Source organism: Canis lupus, chromosome 4 (assembly GCF_048164855.1).
Source record: "Canis lupus baileyi chromosome 4, mCanLup2.hap1, whole genome shotgun sequence".
NCBI classification, from domain to species: domain Eukaryota; kingdom Metazoa; phylum Chordata; class Mammalia; order Carnivora; family Canidae; genus Canis; species Canis lupus.
This window is the reverse complement of record NC_132841.1, coordinates 59,505,111-59,521,619: the sequence shown is the minus strand read 5'-3', so window position 1 is coordinate 59,521,619 and position 16,509 is coordinate 59,505,111. Positions and strand designations below refer to the sequence as shown.

At 52.3% G+C, this 16,509-nt stretch overlaps 1 protein-coding gene and 1 long non-coding RNA gene across 11 annotated transcripts in view; one reads left to right on the top strand and one right to left on the bottom strand.

The window, feature by feature from the left end:
• The window catches only part of TCOF1 (treacle ribosome biogenesis factor 1), a 39,424-nt gene that overhangs the window by 691 nt on the left and 22,224 nt on the right, over positions 1–16,509 (top strand). For 5 of the 10 annotated variants that reach the window (XM_072824522.1, XM_072824521.1, XM_072824523.1 and 2 more), the window contains exons 2-13: positions 1,979–2,034; positions 4,906–5,051; positions 8,687–8,760; positions 9,512–9,698; positions 10,308–10,378; positions 12,280–12,510; positions 13,680–13,889; positions 14,107–14,328; positions 14,492–14,656; positions 14,814–14,996; positions 15,169–15,420; positions 15,511–15,720. In XM_072824522.1, coding sequence (XP_072680623.1) covers positions 1,979–2,034; positions 4,906–5,051; positions 8,687–8,760; positions 9,512–9,698; positions 10,308–10,378; positions 12,280–12,510; positions 13,680–13,889; positions 14,107–14,328; positions 14,492–14,656; positions 14,814–14,996; positions 15,169–15,420; positions 15,511–15,720 — 2,007 coding nt within the window. Of the gene's footprint in view, positions 1–43; positions 177–1,978; positions 2,035–4,905; positions 5,052–8,686; positions 8,761–9,511; positions 9,699–9,822; positions 9,935–10,307; positions 10,379–12,279; positions 12,511–13,679; positions 13,890–14,106; positions 14,329–14,491; positions 14,657–14,813; positions 14,997–15,168; positions 15,421–15,510; positions 15,721–16,509 lie in introns of those variants that run through there. The other 5 variants (XM_072824525.1, XM_072824526.1, XM_072824527.1 and 2 more) reach the window with 4 other exon arrangements.
• On the bottom strand, positions 7,746–9,780 carry LOC140632474 (uncharacterized). The gene is made up of 2 exons (XR_012030069.1): positions 9,484–9,780; positions 7,746–8,007 (listed from the first exon to the last, which is right to left on the bottom strand). It is a non-coding gene; the product is annotated as an uncharacterized lncRNA (long non-coding RNA).

The window sequence follows — 16,509 nt, the reverse complement described above, 5'->3', positions numbered from 1 at the left end:
ACAGCTCTGGGATGCGAGCTTGTGGTGGAGTCATTGCCTACTTCATTTTTTCCCCGCAGCTGTCTCTGGCGCTCAGGGTGCTGGTGATAGAAGGCTGAGCAGGTCCCCCAGCCCTCCCAGGGTCTACAGTCTTGAATCTAGTAGGGGAGGTGGGCACAGATCAAAGAATCACAAAGGTAACTGTACACTTAACACGTTAGGTGCCAAAAACGAGAAGCATAGGGTGATAAGACAGGGATGGCAAATTGCCCACATCAGGGATACCCAGCATTGCTTTCCTGGGGATGTGGATGCTGATTTGAGACCTAAGAGAAGGGAAGTGGATATTCCGGGCAGAAGTGCAAATGCCCTGAGGTCGGAGGCAACTTGTTGCATTTGTAGTGGCCTCTGGAAAGTCTATTGTGGCTGAAGTGTGGAGTTACAGGGTGACAGAGCAGGTGGGGAGCTGGCTGGAGCCCTACTGTAGTTAGTTGGGTCTTCATCTGAGGAGTAGCGGTAAGCCACTGGAGGGTTTTAAGCTGGCAAAGTGGATATTGACCTGATTAGTCATCCCTTTGGCTGTGGCGTGGGGTCTGGTCCTGATGCGTGGCTCCCAGAATCTCCCTAAAGGGTGATGGGCCCTAAGACGTTATTATCCAAGCTTTTCTCCACCCTCTCGACCTTGATTGCTTTTGCTTTCTTACTCCATTCAGATCACTTAACAGGTAAGTGGGGCAAGAGATAGTACCCATCTTCTTTGGGGCATTTGTCTAGGCGAAAGTATCCTGTATCCTGTCCTCATGGAACTTGTACTGTAGCAGGAGTAAATGAACAAATATTTTTTAAAAAAGAAGAAGAAGAAAGTTAATGATAGAGTGTGTCAGGTGATCTTAGGTGTTAGCTATAAAAATAAAGCAGGCAAGGAAGATAAAGAATATCAGTGTTCAGTTATAAATAGGAGGATGGGGAAGCCCCATTGAAGGCCTGACATTTCACCTGAACTTTCACCTCTGAGAAGGCAGAGACCTGAAGGAATTGAGGGAGCGAGCCATGCAGTTAGCAGGAGAGCATTCCAGACAGAAAGAGTAGCAAGCCCTGATGGGGTGGGTGGCCTGACACATTTGAAGGACAGTGAGGAGGCAGGTGTGTCTGGGGCAGAGCAGAGTGAAATTGGCGATTGGAATCTGTATTACCAGCTCATGTGCGGCGCGCTGGCTAGAATATCTCATTCAGGCCTGATAGCTTCCTGCTAGGCGAGTGCTCCTCTTATCCCCGTATTATAAAGGAGCCTGAAGTTTGAAGAGGTGAAGAGATCAGCCCAGCCAGTTAACAGAGGAACTCTGCCTGACTCCATATGCACCCTCTTGGCCATTCTGCCCAGATCTCAGATTCTCAGATGCTGCCCTCACCTCACACTGCTCGCTCAACCTCCCTGGGGCACTCGACACCCTGGGTTCTTGACATTTACAGAGTGGGTCATCTGGCCTCGGCTCCACTGGACTGGATTCCACCTGGTTCCCTCTGCTTCTACCAAGAAACTGGCACCATTTGGTTCTAGTCTCTTCCCAGTGGATGAATGGATTGCGGTCGTGCCTCCTGGGTGCCTTGGATGTCTGGGCTGTGGTTTGTACGACCCTGGGAAGATCGCCCCACCTGGCCTGTAAAAGACTTGAGAGGTCAGGGGTGAGAAGAGCCCTGTCTTGTGGCCTCTAAGTGTGGAGAGCACCAGGGAAGTTGGGGGCTGCTGGATAAATGCTAGCCTGGAACATTCAAACTCCAGTCTCCCAGAGGTCCCTCTCCCTAACATGTTATCTTAAAAGGTTTTATCTGGAAGTACTTACCCTCCTTGTCTCTGGAAGGTTTGAGTGGTACTAACATGGCCAAGCAGACCTATTTCTCAGAGCAAAAAGCCTCCCATGAGGTCATGGAGAGTTGGGCCCAAGGAGGACCTGTATTGTCCTAGGGGCTTAATTGCTGCTTTCTTTTTGCTTCTCCGCAGAAAAGTTTCCTGACTCAGCCTGTGACCCTTATGGACATCTATACTCACTGGCAACAGTAAGTCTGGCAGGTCTGAAAGAGTAGAATAGGGATACCCCAAACCATCAGCTTGAAATAAGCTAGGATGCTAATCTGGTCTACAATCTGGCTGCATAGCCGACTGTGGACGCTAGTATCGCTCCTGAGAGCCAGGTCACAGGTATGGGTGTCTGATAGTGAGAGAGGTGTGATCAGTGCTAGTAAGGACCCCAGCTTTTCAGTGGCTTGTTAATCATTCAGTCACCAAACATCTGTTGAGTACCTACCCAGTAAGTGCCAGGTCCTATTTTAAGTATGGAGATACTGTCCTGAGTGAGACAGACATGGTTCCTTCTCTCCTGGATCTGACATTGGAGTCAGGGAAGTAGGCATGCATCAAAGATTGAAACAAATAAATGTAAAGTTAAAATGGTAGTGAAGATTATGAAAAAGGACCCAGTGACAAATCCCATAAACAGGTTAGCCAAGCCTCATTTCGTCTTTAGGGGGAGGTTTGGGGGGGTTGGGGGCTTAGGGGAGGTTTCCCTGTGGTGACCTTTGATTTAAGGGCTGCAGAGAATGGGGGAGTGAACGAGGCAATAGGTCTGGAGATGAAGGTGGAGCAGACCTGGCAGGGGAAATTGCCGATGTAGAGACCTGTAGCTGCAGCCACAGGATAGAGGAGGTTGGACGGTTGGCAGGGCCCATCCCAGGCAAGGCCTCATCATCCATGGTGAGAAGTTGTGTCTTTGCCCCAAAACCAGTGGGAGCCATGAAAGGGTGAAGTAGAGATGGGTGAGATCACTCTGCAGGATGGCGTGGCTGGTTGGGGCTGTGGACACCATCATCTAGGCAAGAGCTGATGGGGCTTGAGACAGGAATAACAGAGGGGTAGAGAGTCAGACAGTGGATTCCAGGAATATTAGGGGACGAGACCAGGAGCTGTGGATGGTCTGGAGGGGCAGTCTTGTTGACTCCTGGTGCCTGGCTTGTGCACCTGCATGGAATGTGGGCCTGAGCATGGAGCAGGAAGCCAACCCAATTTAGAGGGAAAGATGGAGGGAAAGGGAGGAATGTTGAGTGTGAAATGTCTGTGAAACATGCAGAAACAAGGAAAGGGGGGATAATCCAAGGACCTGTCAACAGAGGATTGGTTTGAGACGGAGGGAGGGGATAACCATTCTCTCTGTGAATTGGCCTGACCATAGTCAACCAGGGGAGTGGAGTGAAGGACTTGCTGTCATGTCCCATGAGGAGTGATTAGAAAATCCTGAATTGTCCAGGATTGACAAGAAGACAGGCAAAGGGACAGGTGATGTGTCTGTGCATCTCTGAAGACAAAGGGAGTGGGGTATTCTCCGGGGCTCTGAGAGACTGAAGTGGGACCCAGAAGTACCGCTTTAGGGAGACGGGTTGCAGCTTCTAAATAGAAGCTATCCAAGAAGGAGGTAGGCTACGGTTCCCTGTCCTCAGAGTTGTGTAAGTAAAGGCAAGAATGGTGCGCAAGAGATCCAGCTTCCGGTGGGAGCTAAGGTCTGTGAGGGCCCTGTCAGCAATCAGTTCTTGCTGTCCTCTGCTGCTAAGAGCACAGTACATGCCTGCACTCCCTCTCCCTCACCCTCTTCAGCGTGCCCAGGTGTCTGGATATTACAGCACTTCCTTCCCTAGAGAACCACTCCAGTGAGTCCTTCCTTGTCACTGGTCCCTTCTGTGGATGAGGGGGACTGAATGGAATGAGGACCTCACACACCCACTAGAGGCAGCCTGGCCTAATGGTTCCCAGCAAAGTTCAAACCCAGGGGCTAGCTGTATGACTTTGCGCAAACTTGGCTTCCTTGAATCTATGTCTTCATCTGTAAGATAAAGATAGTAAATAAGGTGCTAAACCTGACCATTGGAGGCATCCTCCCTACCGCCGTGCCGCCCCCCAAAATTTATTGAGCAGCAGCTACTGTGAGCCAGAATTGTTCTTGATATACCTGGAACTAACCAGAGAAAAATCCCTGCCCTTGTGAAACTTACATTCTGTTGGGAGGAGAGGGGCAGGATGAATTGATGTGTAATAAATGAAACCTAGTTTTCAGAGGAGTCTCAACAAAGTAGCCTTCCTGGGAATGAGGGATCCACATCCCAAACTATGGCAGAGTGTATCTATCCCAGCTGGGGAACATGGGGCAGAGACAGTGACACCACCTCAGGGTGGGAGGGTGAGGTCAAAGGGATGGTACTTGCTCAACCAGGAGAGTGCTTCTCCTGCCCATGCCCCAAACTTACTCTGACCCTGAGCACAAGTCACTTAGTTGATAGTTTCTTGAGATGTCTGCTACAGGCTGAAGATACATAGTAAGCCAGCAGAGGTTCCTGCCAGCACTGCTCCCCTCCTCTGCTAGGTTTGACCACGCGGTGGGGGAGTCAGGCAGGAAGTAAGTAGAATAACAAGAGAGAGAAAAGTGCTCTGCAGAAAATGAAACAGGATGGCAGGGCAGAGAATGTTGGGGGGCAGGGGAAGGGCCTTTGAGGTGGCTGTATTGGTGCTGAGGCCTGAAGCACCAGAGGACCTAAGGAGAGTCTTCCAGAAAGAGGGCACTGCAGGTGCTGCAAGTTCTGGAGAAGGGGGAGCCTGGGTGGCTCTTATGAGCAGCCTACAGGTGCTGGCACATTCCCACTCAGTGATTGTTAGCCACTGTCATTATATAATATTATCAACCCTTCTTGATTATTTTGAAGACTAATAGTTATAAAAATAGTTTATGAAATGGGTGAAGATGCAGAATACAAGTATATTACACCGTGTTTTCAAATTCTGTATGCATACTTCCTTTGAGGGAGGAGGTGGGTGTCTTTCTTTTTAAATCTCCTGGAGGTGCCCTTGCCACCTGGTTGGTATAGCCAGTCACCCTCGTCCTGCAGAACCTCAGAGGTTGGCCAGAAGCGGAAGGCAGAGGAGGATGCAGCGCTGCTGGCTAAGAAGACCCGAGTGTCAGACCCCATTAGCAGCTCAGAGAGCTCAGAAGAGGAGGAGGAGGAGGAGACAGAAGCTGAAGCCACCAAAACCAGTAAGAGTCCTGCATGCTGGGGGAGGCTTTGTTGGTGTGGGGGGCAGTGCTCAGCCCAGGGCCCTGTAGCTCTGGGGAGCAGGCTTTCAGATATTGGATTGTTCCAGGGGGAGAGTCCACCTCCAGCTTCTCCTCCAGTGAGCCCTGGGAAGACCAGGAGCTTTCAGAGAGAGATTGGAAGCGTCTCACATACCTTTTGCAGTATTTAGTTGAGCCCTTTCTTGTGCCAAACATTGTGTCCCAGGTACTGGAATTCTGGTGGCGAACAAGAACAGAGCTGGGCCCTTACAGTCTAATTTGGGGTACAATAGCTATGTTGTTATAAGCCCCTGGATGCTTCTGATAAAGATGGAAAGAGGCCCACATTTGTAGAAGATCTGCTGGAAGGATCTCAGAGGACAGCTAGCAGGCACCTCTTCTGTGTGGCCTCTGGGCTGCTGAAAGAGGGGCTGCTCTTCTTGTTTTGGAGTTAACACAGGCAAGGTGTTCCCAGGGGCTCTGGTTTCAGAGCTTTGGCAGGGGTGACCCCGTGAGGCCTCTGCAGCCCCTTCTCCCCAATTCCTCGAGACAGTTTGTGCTTCAACCAACATAGTTGTAACTCCACAGTGGAATCGTCCTTTTTCTCTGCAAGGTTACTGGGCTTTACTTACATAGAAGGTAATTTCTTGGTTTTTAAACGTATTTTCTGATTGTGAAAGAAATACAGGATTCATCATAGGCTATTCATTAGAGGGTATATGAAAATTACTGGTTAAAAAGGCAGGAAAAAATTACCCATATTCTTGCCACCTACGATTTGGCAAATTATTCTTCCATTTATTTTTCCTGGGCATTTTTTTTTTTCTGGACATGTTTTTAAAAAAATTCAAAATCATATTGAACATATATCTTCTATCTTTCTTAATCTTTTATTTATTTTTTAATTTTTTAATTTTATTTTTTTATTGGAGTTGAATTTGCCAACATATATAACACCCAGTGCTCATCCCGCCAAGTGCCCCCCTCAGTGCCCATCACCCAGTCACCCCAATCCCCCGCCCACCTTCCTTTCCACTACCCCTTGTTTGTTTCCCAGAGTTAGGTGTCTCTCATGTTTTGTCACCCTCACTGATATTTTCACTCATTTTCTCTCCTTTCCCCTTTATTCCCTTTTACTAATTTTTATATTCCTCAAATGAATGAGACCATATAATGTTTGTCCTTCTCCGATTGACTTATTCATTCAGCATAATACCCTCCAGTTCCATCCACGTCAAAGCAAGTGGTGGGTATTCGTCGTTTCTAATGGCTGAGTAATATTCCATTGTATACATAAACCACATCTTCTTTATCCATTCATCTTTCAAGGACACTGAGGCTCCTTCCACAGTTTGGCTGTTGTGGACATTGCTGCTGTAAACATCGGGGTGCAGGTGTCCCAGCATTTCACTGCATCTGTATCTTTGGGGTAAATCCCCAGCAGTCCAACTGCTGGGTCATAGGGCAGTTCTATTTTTAACTCTTTGAGGAACCTCCACACAGTTTTCCAGAATAGCTGTACCAGTTCACATTCCCACCAACAGTGCAAGAGGGTTCCCGTTTCTCCACATCCTCTCCAACATTTGTTGTTTCCTGTCTTGTTTATTTGCCCCATTCTCACTGGTGTGAGGTGATATCTCATTGTGGTTTTGATTTGTATTTCCCTGATGGTAAGGGATGCGGAGCATTTTCTCATGTGCTTGTTGGCTGTGTCTGTGTCTTCCTCTGTGAAATTTCTGTTCATGTCTTTTGCCCATTTCAGGATAGGATTGTTTGTTTCTTTGCTGTTGAGTTTAATAAGTTCTTTATAGATCTTAGATACTAGCTCTTTATCTGATATGTCATTTGCAAATATCTTCTCCCATTCTGTAGGTTGTCTTTTAGTTTTGTTGACTGTTTCTTTTGCTGTGCAGAAGCTTTTTATCCTGATTAAGTCCCAATAATTTATTTTTGCTTTTGTTTCTCTTGCCTTTATGGATGTATCTTGCAAGAAGTTGCTGTGGCCAAGTTCTAAAAGGGTGTTGCCTGTGTTCTTCTCTAGGATTCTGATGGATTCTTGTCTAACAGATCTCTCATCCATTTTGAGTTTATCTTTGTGTATGGTGTAAGAGAATGGTCTAGTTTCATTCTTCTGCATGTGGATGTCCAATTTTCCCAGCACCATTTATTGAAGATACTGTCTTTTTTCCAGTGGATAGTCTTCCCTGCTTTGTCAAATATTAGTTGACCATAGAGTTGAAGGTCCATTTATGGGTTCTCTATTCTGTTCCATTGATCTATGTGTCTGTTTTTGTGCCAGTACCACACTGTCTTGATGACCACAGCTTTATAGAACAACCTGAAATCTGGCATTGTGATGCCCCCAGCTCTGGTTTTCTTTTTAATATCCCCCTGGCTATTCGGGGTCTTTTCTGATGCTTTCTTAATCTTTTAAAATTATAAATGCAAAACAAGTTCACTTTGAACCAATACAAAAGCATGTGGGAAAAAAATGAGAGGTTTTCTATCCTATCCTGGTTCCCTTTCCCCCGCCCCTTTAATATATCCTGGCAGGTAGCTTTGAAACCTCCCTTTGCATCTCTGCTGACAGCCATGCATATGTGCGCAAGCCCCTATCTAGGCACTATGTATAAAGCTTGGCCAATTTTATACTGACCGACGTTTGACGCTAATGAATTTGTATTTAATGAATTTTATTTAGTGATATTTAATGAATTTTCCCTGTGCTAATGGGATCAGAATTATCCTTTTTAAAAGAGTCCCTGTCGAGAGAAGCATGGGGAAATATTTGTGGGCAGCGTGATACGATGGCTGGCGTTTTCTTCAGAGTCCTCCTTGTTGAGGAAGGGTGCCAGAGAGGCTGCTCGACATCACATTGGCCACAAGTTGGTAATGGCTGGAGCTGTATGGTTCACTGTACTTCTACTTACAAATGTGTCTAAAATTAAAGAGAGAAGGAGATGGAATTAAATGCCCGGAAGAGAGTTAGACCATGCAGTTCATCTCCTCAGTGTCCTCTCTGGTTCACAGCACACCCTAGAAATATTGCCTGGTCTGAGGTCTGGGGAGACAGTACCTCCTGATGTAAGAGCACCAGGAATCTAGGTCTCAACATCTAACTAGTTCCCAGTTCCATGGTTCAGCTGCCTTTCCACTAGAAACTGTTGACATCCTGAGCAGCTTTCTCTGTGGTCTCGGGGCTGGCTGGCCTGCCACTGTCCCTGTCCTGCTAGGTGGCCCTTGGGCTGTGGTGTGGTGGCCCGCCCTGAAGTCGTGCCATGCCATTGAGTGGTATGCAGCCCAACTGTGAGCCGGCCCTTTTTTCTCGTGGGGCTTCCGCGTCTCAGGACTCCATGGGGGATGTGGACCTGTGGCTGTTGTGTTGCCCAGCTCTCTCGCTCCTTCTGGATGTGGCTCCTGCCTACATCACTCCCACTACCACCTCCCAACTCCCCCCGCCCCAGCTCTTTTCCGTGAGTCTGGGCTCAGCCTCACATCCTCATGCCAGGACCAGGCAGCCATTCCAATTGCACTGTTCGGTGAGCTGAGACCTGTTGGCTGTTCTTAAATGAGAAAAAGCTCATCTGCCTCATCCCTTGGATGTTCCTATCTTGCAGCCCCAAGACTAGCATCTACCAACTCCTCAGTTCCAGGACCGGTTTTGCCATCAAGCACAAAAGAAAAAGGCGTGGTGAGTAGGACCAGCTCTGGCCTATGGGAGTGAATTGCCCTATGGGGGGACAGTCCCCTGCATCAGAGAAGGATAGTGTTGTGGGTAATTGCCCAACATGGATTCAGATGTTAGCCTTTATCACCAGTTGTGTGATCCTAGAGTGTCTCTTTACCTCTCTGGGCCTCAGTTTCCTTTTCCATAAGATGGGGACACTGCCCACTGCTCTGGACCCCTGGGCACAATATGCATCTGTAATAGCTCCCTCCCATCCCCCCACTCCCATCATCCCTGCATTGGCCTGTTCAGCCAACAACTTGTTACTGATCCAGTTATTTTCCAAGCACTCTGGGAGGCAGTGGGGGCACCACAGCACTAAGACACCTGTGGTTCTGAAAGCTCAAAGATCATTTTCTAGACTGAAACCACTTAGAGAGTGGAATACCATTTGCTGGTAGTCCATAAAGCAGTGTTAACAGACACAAAAAGGACGCGTCCCTGAGCTGCCTGGCACGCTAGCAACCATGAGAAGTAGTGATAAGAACCACAACAGACTGCTGGTTACCGCTTAACAAGTGACTGCTGTGTCCCAGGAACTGTAATTAGGCTTTCTCCCTGCCTCTGTGAGGGCAGGTACCACTGTCAGCCCCATCTTAAAGATGAAGAAGCAGACTGAGGGAGGTAATTTGCCCGAACTCTGCACGGCTGGGAAGAGGTGTATGCTCATTGCTAAGCAGGCCGTACCCAGCGTGTCTGTCACTCCTCTTTGTAGGCAAAGACCAACAAAGCCAGCAAGATGGTCAACTCCACACCACATCCGGCCTCTGCCAAGGCAGTGGCCCACATTCTGTCTGGGAGATCACCCAGGAAGTCTGCAGGGCCCTCGGCAAATACCATCCTGGTCTCGGAAACTGAGGAAGAGGGCAGTGTCCCGGCACTCGGAACCACAGCCAAGCCTGGTGAGCAGCCCTGACCTCTAGACGCCAAGCCCCCTGAGTTTGGGCTGCGGAGGCAAGCCTCGGGCACTGCTTTATCCAGCTCTGGGACATTCTGGAATTCAGAAGTTTGTCTCCATGGCAGTAAGAGCCCCATGCCTTGATGAGGGAGGGTCTGCTGCAGGGACATGTCAGGCTTTGCCAGGGAAATTGGAGCAGCCTGGATAATGATGGATCATCTTCTAGTTTATGGTGCGCAGGTGGGTACAGGCCCACTATGGCGGCTGAGACGAAACTGAGAGGCCTGGGTTTGCCTCAGTTTCTCATGTCAAACAGGCGTTTGCCCTGCCTGCCTCAGTGTGATGATGGAGGAAGATCTCTGAGCCATCAGATGCTGGCTTGTGTGTGCTAGGACCTATTATAACCCTTCCCAGGGCCACAGAGACTTGTGTGGGAACACAGGGATACGAGTGGCATGCGCCTCAGCTGTGGGGCTTCAGGAAAGGTGGAGCTGAAACGCTGCGTGGGAGAGGCGAGAACACAACACCTGCCTCTCATTTGCTGGCGTGGCGGAGTGCTGGCGAGGGGAGTCTGAAGGATAAGTGCTCAGTCCTCTCCCTCTTCCTCCCTTAGGAATGGCATCAGCCAACCAGGCCGACAGCTCCAGCGAGACCTCCAGCTCCAGTGATGAGACCGATGTGGAGGTAATTGCCACCATCCTCAGGAGCTGCCCTCTGCAAACCTTTAACCCTCCCAGACGCCTGGCCAGGGCTTTGCACGCCAGCGTGGCCAAATCAATTCAGCAAGTGTTTCAGGGGCACTGGGAGCTGGAAAGGCTGAGGCCTGCAGAGCAGAGCCAGATGCTGCTCGTGGCACCTCGGGCATGAAAAAGGTCTAAGGTTGGCGGGGAGAGACACCATCGTGTCTGTGAGACAAGGGAAGGCTTTCTGGGAGAGGCAGCACTGGGAGGCCTTGGTGCACACAGGACTCACCAGGAAGGGGTCTGAGGGAAGAGTGTTTAAGTGGGAGGAGCTACACAAGCCAAGGCCCAGATGCAGGAGGGTGGCCATCCTGCCGTCTGGTCAGGGTGAGTTGGGTGAGGGGTTCTGGGCCTGTTGGTCAATGCCAGGCCTAGGCATATGGTCAGAGATGGTCAGGTGTTGGGCTGGGGCCTCCTCTCTTCCCTGAACTGTGGCCAGGGAGTCCTCCCTTAATGTGTGCCTAGGCCTTGGGAGTGTAGTGGCAGGCGGGAGTGCGTGTTTCCCATGGCCGTGGGGACGTGGAGGGGTCCCACAGGAGTTTGCCTGCAGTGCAGAGGAGATCACAGGCAGGGGCCATGTTCTGCTGTTGGACCGTAAGGACCACCAGGAGGCACTGGGTTTTATTCTAGCGTCTGTGAGAAGCCATTTCAAGGTTTTAGGGAGGCAAGAGGGCCTGATCTGTGTTTGAGAAAGATGGCTGATTGTGGCCAGGGTTGGACGACAGGGCAGAAAGAAGGTATAGTAAGACTATTGATGCAGCTGGTGGCAGGTGTCAGGCCTCCTGCTAGAAATAGAAAGGTGTGTGGAGGGAGGGCCAGGAGGATTCAGGGGTGGCTTTATATGGTGCCCAGAGTACTTCTCCCTTGCCTCCTGTCTCACCCAGTAACTGTGAAGATGGAGACCGTACTCCTGTCTACCCCAGGCCACTCCCCATGTTTCACCCCATCAGGATACAGCCATGAGGGCGCCCCGGGCGCCCATCCCTCCTCGCCCTGCCACGGGAAAGGGGGCCACTCCGGAAAGCCAGCAGTCAAACACACAGCCTTGGTGGGTCAGGGGCCAGCACAGAGCCCTAACAGCAGTGGGGAGTTTGTGATTGGGGAGATGGCTGCCCCAGGAACTCAGGGTCAGGTGAAATCTGATGAAGGTAAGGGTAGGGCACTGCCGGTCCTGGAAATGTCAGAATTTTAGAAGTCTAAGAAAGAGCCCATAAAGGAAAGGAATGTGCCAAGAAGACTCTTGGTTAAGACTGGAATTCGGGATCCCTGGGTGGCGCAGCGGTTTGGCGCTTGCCTTTGGCCCAGGGCGCGATCCTGGAGACCCGGGATCGAATCCCACGTCGGGCTCCCGGTGCATGGAGCCTGCTTCTCCCTCTGCCTGTGTCTCTGCCTCTCTCTCTCTCTCTGTGACTATGACTATCATAAATAAATTAAAAAAAAAAAAAAAAAAAAAGACTGGAATTCAAATCCTGGCCTTTCAGTCCTTGGGATGACCATCCCAATCAGATACTGTTGTTGAAGGGGCAGATGGGGTGAGGCTCCCAGTTGAGAGAGACTGGACTCTGTGTACTAGGTGGCTGAGGAGCATAGTTTTCGAGGGTTGTGTCCCCAAGGCTACACAGATGTGGGTTCTAGTCATGACTTTTCCCTTAATGCTGGTCTTGAGTGGCTTAACCTCCCTGAGCCTCTTGTCCTTTTCTAGAAAAGGAGTATAAAGACAGCATCTGCCTCAGGGAGTTGATTGAGAATCAGATGACACTAGGAAAGGACTTTGTAAACCATGAAGCCTCTCCTGCCCCTCAGAGTCAAAGATCATTTTTCCCTAATTGCATTTTCTGGTTCCAGGTGAAACCTTCAGTAAAACCACCCCAGGTCAAAGCCTCACCAGCCCCTGCCAAGGACTCTGTAGGGAGAGGGGCAGGCCCAACCCCTGGGAAGGCAGGGGATGTGACACCCCAAGGCAGAGGGGGTGCCCTGACCCCAGCCAGCAAGGCCAAGAAGCCAGAAGACGACTCAGAGAGCAGTGAGGAGGAGTCTGAGAGTGAGGATGGGGCCCCCGCGGAACCACCCCACCAGGTGAGGCCTGGGGCCGGGCTACCCCTTGGTGTCCCCGGGACTCCCCTGCCCCCTGGGGGCCAGCCAAATGGCTACATGGTGAGCATCTCCTCTGCCAGATACAGACTCACCTTGGGGTTTGGGAAGTGGGAGCTGGGGGCGTGAGTTAAACAGCACTGGCAGCTGGGTTTGCCTCAGCCAGCCGTGTAAATTATCCTAGACAGGCTGCTTCTCACAGGGTGATCCTGCACCCTACCCTGTCAGTAACTCCCATGGACCTCAGTTTCCCTGTCTTATGAATAGGATGTGACCAGCTGATCTTATAGTGAAGGGACTTCAGTTTTAATTGCCTGGTCCTCTGGCTTCTCAGGCCAACTCATGCCTTGTTAGCTAACAGGAATCCTGTTCATTTCCATCTGCTGGGATGCCCTCCCCTGGGCAAGTGGCCAGGGCTCTGGGCACATGTGAAGGGAAAGCAGGGGGTTGGGAGGCTGTTGGGGTGGGAGAGCCAGGAGGAGGAAGCATCAGACCTCGGTGGGGAAAGGCCCCACAGTCCTGAGCTGGCCAGGGGAGACTGCGGGGGGTGGGGAGGCCTGCTGCATCCTGGCCCAGGCCGGGTGGCAAGGGGGAGGTACAATAAATATGGTTTGTTTTGCTGGGTGTTAAAGAGGAAGGTTAAGCGGCGTGGGCTGTAGAAATGGGCGATTAAAATGAAGTGCTCAGGGAAGGCCTTACAGAGACATCAAGGACCTGAAAGGGGGTGGGGTGGGGGGGCATGTGCTACGTGAACATTTGGATGAAAGTCATTCCGGTAGGGAGCACAGCAAGTGCCAAGGCCCTGATGTGGCCCGGGGGGGGGGGGGTGGTCACACAGGATACAGCAGTGAGCCAAGCTAGACCAGGTGCCTGTGCTCACAGAGCTATCCTGCTGACGAGGAAGGCCAGCCCGGGGAGGTTCTGACCCCTGCCTATGGGTGACTTGGGGAGGAGCGCAGGGGCATCAGGGAGCACTGCCAAATGAACTGGTGTCTGTCTCAGACCCAGAGGAGAGGCAGTGGTAGCCAAGTGAGATGGGCAGGGCTGCGAAGGCCCCTGGAGTGAGAGGGTGAAGCTGATAGGCCAGGCCTGAGCACCAGTCAAGTCAGAGAGGGTGAGGAGAAGAGGAACAAACCACCCTTTCTCTTTACTAGGTGAAGGCCTCAGAGAAAATTGTCCAGGCCAAAGCTGCCTCGGGTCCTGTCAAGGGGACCCCTGGGAAAGGGGCCACTCCAGCTCCCCCTGGGAAGGCAGGGCCTTCGGCTGCCCAGGCCAAGACAGAGAAGCCAAAGGAGGACTCAGATAGCAGTGAGGAGGACTCCGACAGCGAGGAGGAGCCACCAGCTGCCAAGACGCCACTTCAGGTGAGGCCTGGGGAGGGAGAGTGCATGCAGCCCGGGCCCCTCCCCAGAAGGCCTTCTGAGACCTGTTCTGCCCCCCTGCACGAGCCCTGGACATGCTCAAAGCTCTGCCCCTTCTCACCCGTGGTACGTGTGGCATCTTTTGCCCTGTCTGGATTCTTGTGTCTCCTCATGTCCACCTTCTGGGCTCCCTTCCCTGATTCCATTTATCTCCTTCCAGGTGAAGCCTTCAGGGAAGACACCCCAGGTCAAAGCTGCCTCAGCTTCTGCCAAGGAGTCCCCTAGGAAAGGGGTCCCTCCAGTGCCCCCCGGCAAGGTAGGGCCTGCAGCCGGCCAGGCTAAGAAGGGGGCGGGGGAGGAAGACCCGGACAGTAGCACCGAGGAGTCTGACAGCGAGGAGGAGGCACCAACAGCTGTACCCCCAACCAGGAGCCCTGTTCAGGTGAGGCTGCAGGTGCCCCTGCTCAGAGGACCCATCTGTTGGCTTGTCCTCCCCCTCCACACCTGGGCCCCATGCCCTGCATTTGCCTCCCTCACCTCCTGTCTCCCCTCCCAAACAGTCCCCTGTGGGCCCCTGCCCTGATCCTGTATTTTGTTATTCCCAGGCAAAGCCCTCAGGGCAAAACTCCCAGGTCAGAACTGCCTCGGGTCCTGTCAAGGGGCCCCCTCAGAAGGCAGGGCCTGCAGCCACCCCAGTAGGAAAACAGGAGGAGGACTCAGAGAGCAGCAGCGAGGAGGAATCAGACAGCGAGGGGGCAGCGCCAGCCCAGGTGAGGCTCCTGTCTAGAAGGCTCTTCTCCTCCTCGGTGTTGGTAGCACTCTCCCACGCGCACACCTATACACACCTGCACTCTGCTGGCCCTCTCGGTTTCTTATGTCTCTGCACACAGCCATGCTCCTCCCCTGATCCCGTGTGTCTCGCTGCAGGCAAAGTCTTCTGGGAAAATCCCCCAGGTCAGAGCTGCCTCGGGTCCTGCCAAGGGGCCCCCTCAGAAGGCAGGGCCTGCAGCCACCCAGGCCAAGGCCGAGATGTCCAAGGATGACTCAGAGAGTAGTGAGGAGGAGTCAGAGAGTGAAGAGGAGGCGCCTGCAGCCATGGCTCCAGTCCAGGTGGGGCCCAGGAGGGGCCGCTGTGCAGCCCTACCTGAACCACCCCCACCACTCAGCTCCCCAGAGAGCAAAGGGGAAGGACGGCAGCAGGGTCCCACCCGAAAACAGAGGGGGAGGGGGGTGTTCTGCATTCAGGCTCCTTCTCTAGTTTCTGACTTCTGCTTCCTCTCAGGCAAAATCAACTGTGAAAACACCCCAGACGAAGGCCTACCCAAAGAAGGGCACCCCCATTACCCCTATACCTGCCAAAGCTCCCCCAGTGCGAGTGGGCACACCAGCCCCTTGGAAGGCGAGAGCAGAAGCTTCTCCAGCCTGTGCCTCGTCTCCAGCTATGGCGAGGGGCGCCCAGAAGCCAGAGGCCTCTTCAAGCAGCGAGGAGTCTGAGAGTGAGGAGGAGACTGCTCCCGCCCCAGCAGCAGGACAGGTGAGGCCAAGTGTATTCAGCTGACTCAGGGCCAGAGCTCATGTGGCCACTTGGGCACCTGTGACACATATCTCTTCCCTGTCATTCCAGGCAAAGCCTGTGGGGAAAGGCGTCACCGTGAAGGCTGCCTCCACACCCACCAAGAGGCCCTCAGGCCAAGGCACTGCCCTAGCACCCCCTGGGAAGGCAGGGCCTGCAACAGCCCCAGTGAAAACTGAGGTGCAGGAAGACTCCTCAGAGAGCAGCGAGGAGGAATCGGGCAGTGAGGAGGCTGAGGAGGCGGCTGCGGCTCCTGCTCAGGTGAGGCTGAGGAGGAGCCAGCCCATCCCACCCACACCAGAGCCCCAGGGCAGGGTGGAGGAGGGGCTTTTGTTGGCGGCCTTCACCCAGCCTCCTTGCCCACTTTTCATTCTGTTTCCTCTGCCTGTCAGAGGGTCTCCCCCTGGCCTTTTGAGCTTCCATTGAGATCCCTTATGCCTTCCACAAGCTCTGTTGGGCACCCCATCTGTCAGGTGCTGTTGAGTCTCCCTCTGGGAGCCCCAGCCTAGGTGGAGGCGTGGGCGTGTGCACAGGTTCCTCCAGCAGGGTGAGCCAAAGCTGAGAGTAGAGAGCCTGCACCTGGGCCAGCAGCATGGTAGGTGATAGCATCTAAGGATTTCCAGCGAGGAAGACCTCCTAGAGGAGGTGGCATTGGGAACTGTGGGCTGAAAGAGCTGGCCAGGTGAAATGGAGTGTTCCAGTCAAAGAAACTAGCCTATGTGAAGTCCCAGAGGGTGGGAGCATGCTTGGCCTGAGTAAACTGCCCCAAGCGGAGCATTTTGGTAGGATCACTGGGGCAGGTGGTGTGGCAGGGGCAGATAGCCAGGGGTTGGAGCCAGGATGCCTGGGTTCAAATTTCTGCTCCATCCAGTGATGAAATCCAAGACCTTTGTTTACTCTTCTGTAAATTGGGAATCAGCCTTCACAGGATTGAGAATTTAACGAGATCTCACCTATCACACACAGCAAGTTCACTCATCTGCCACCCTGAGGGTGGGCCGGGCTGATAGGGAACAGAATCAGGAGTCCCCTCCCAGCCTGGAAGAGTTA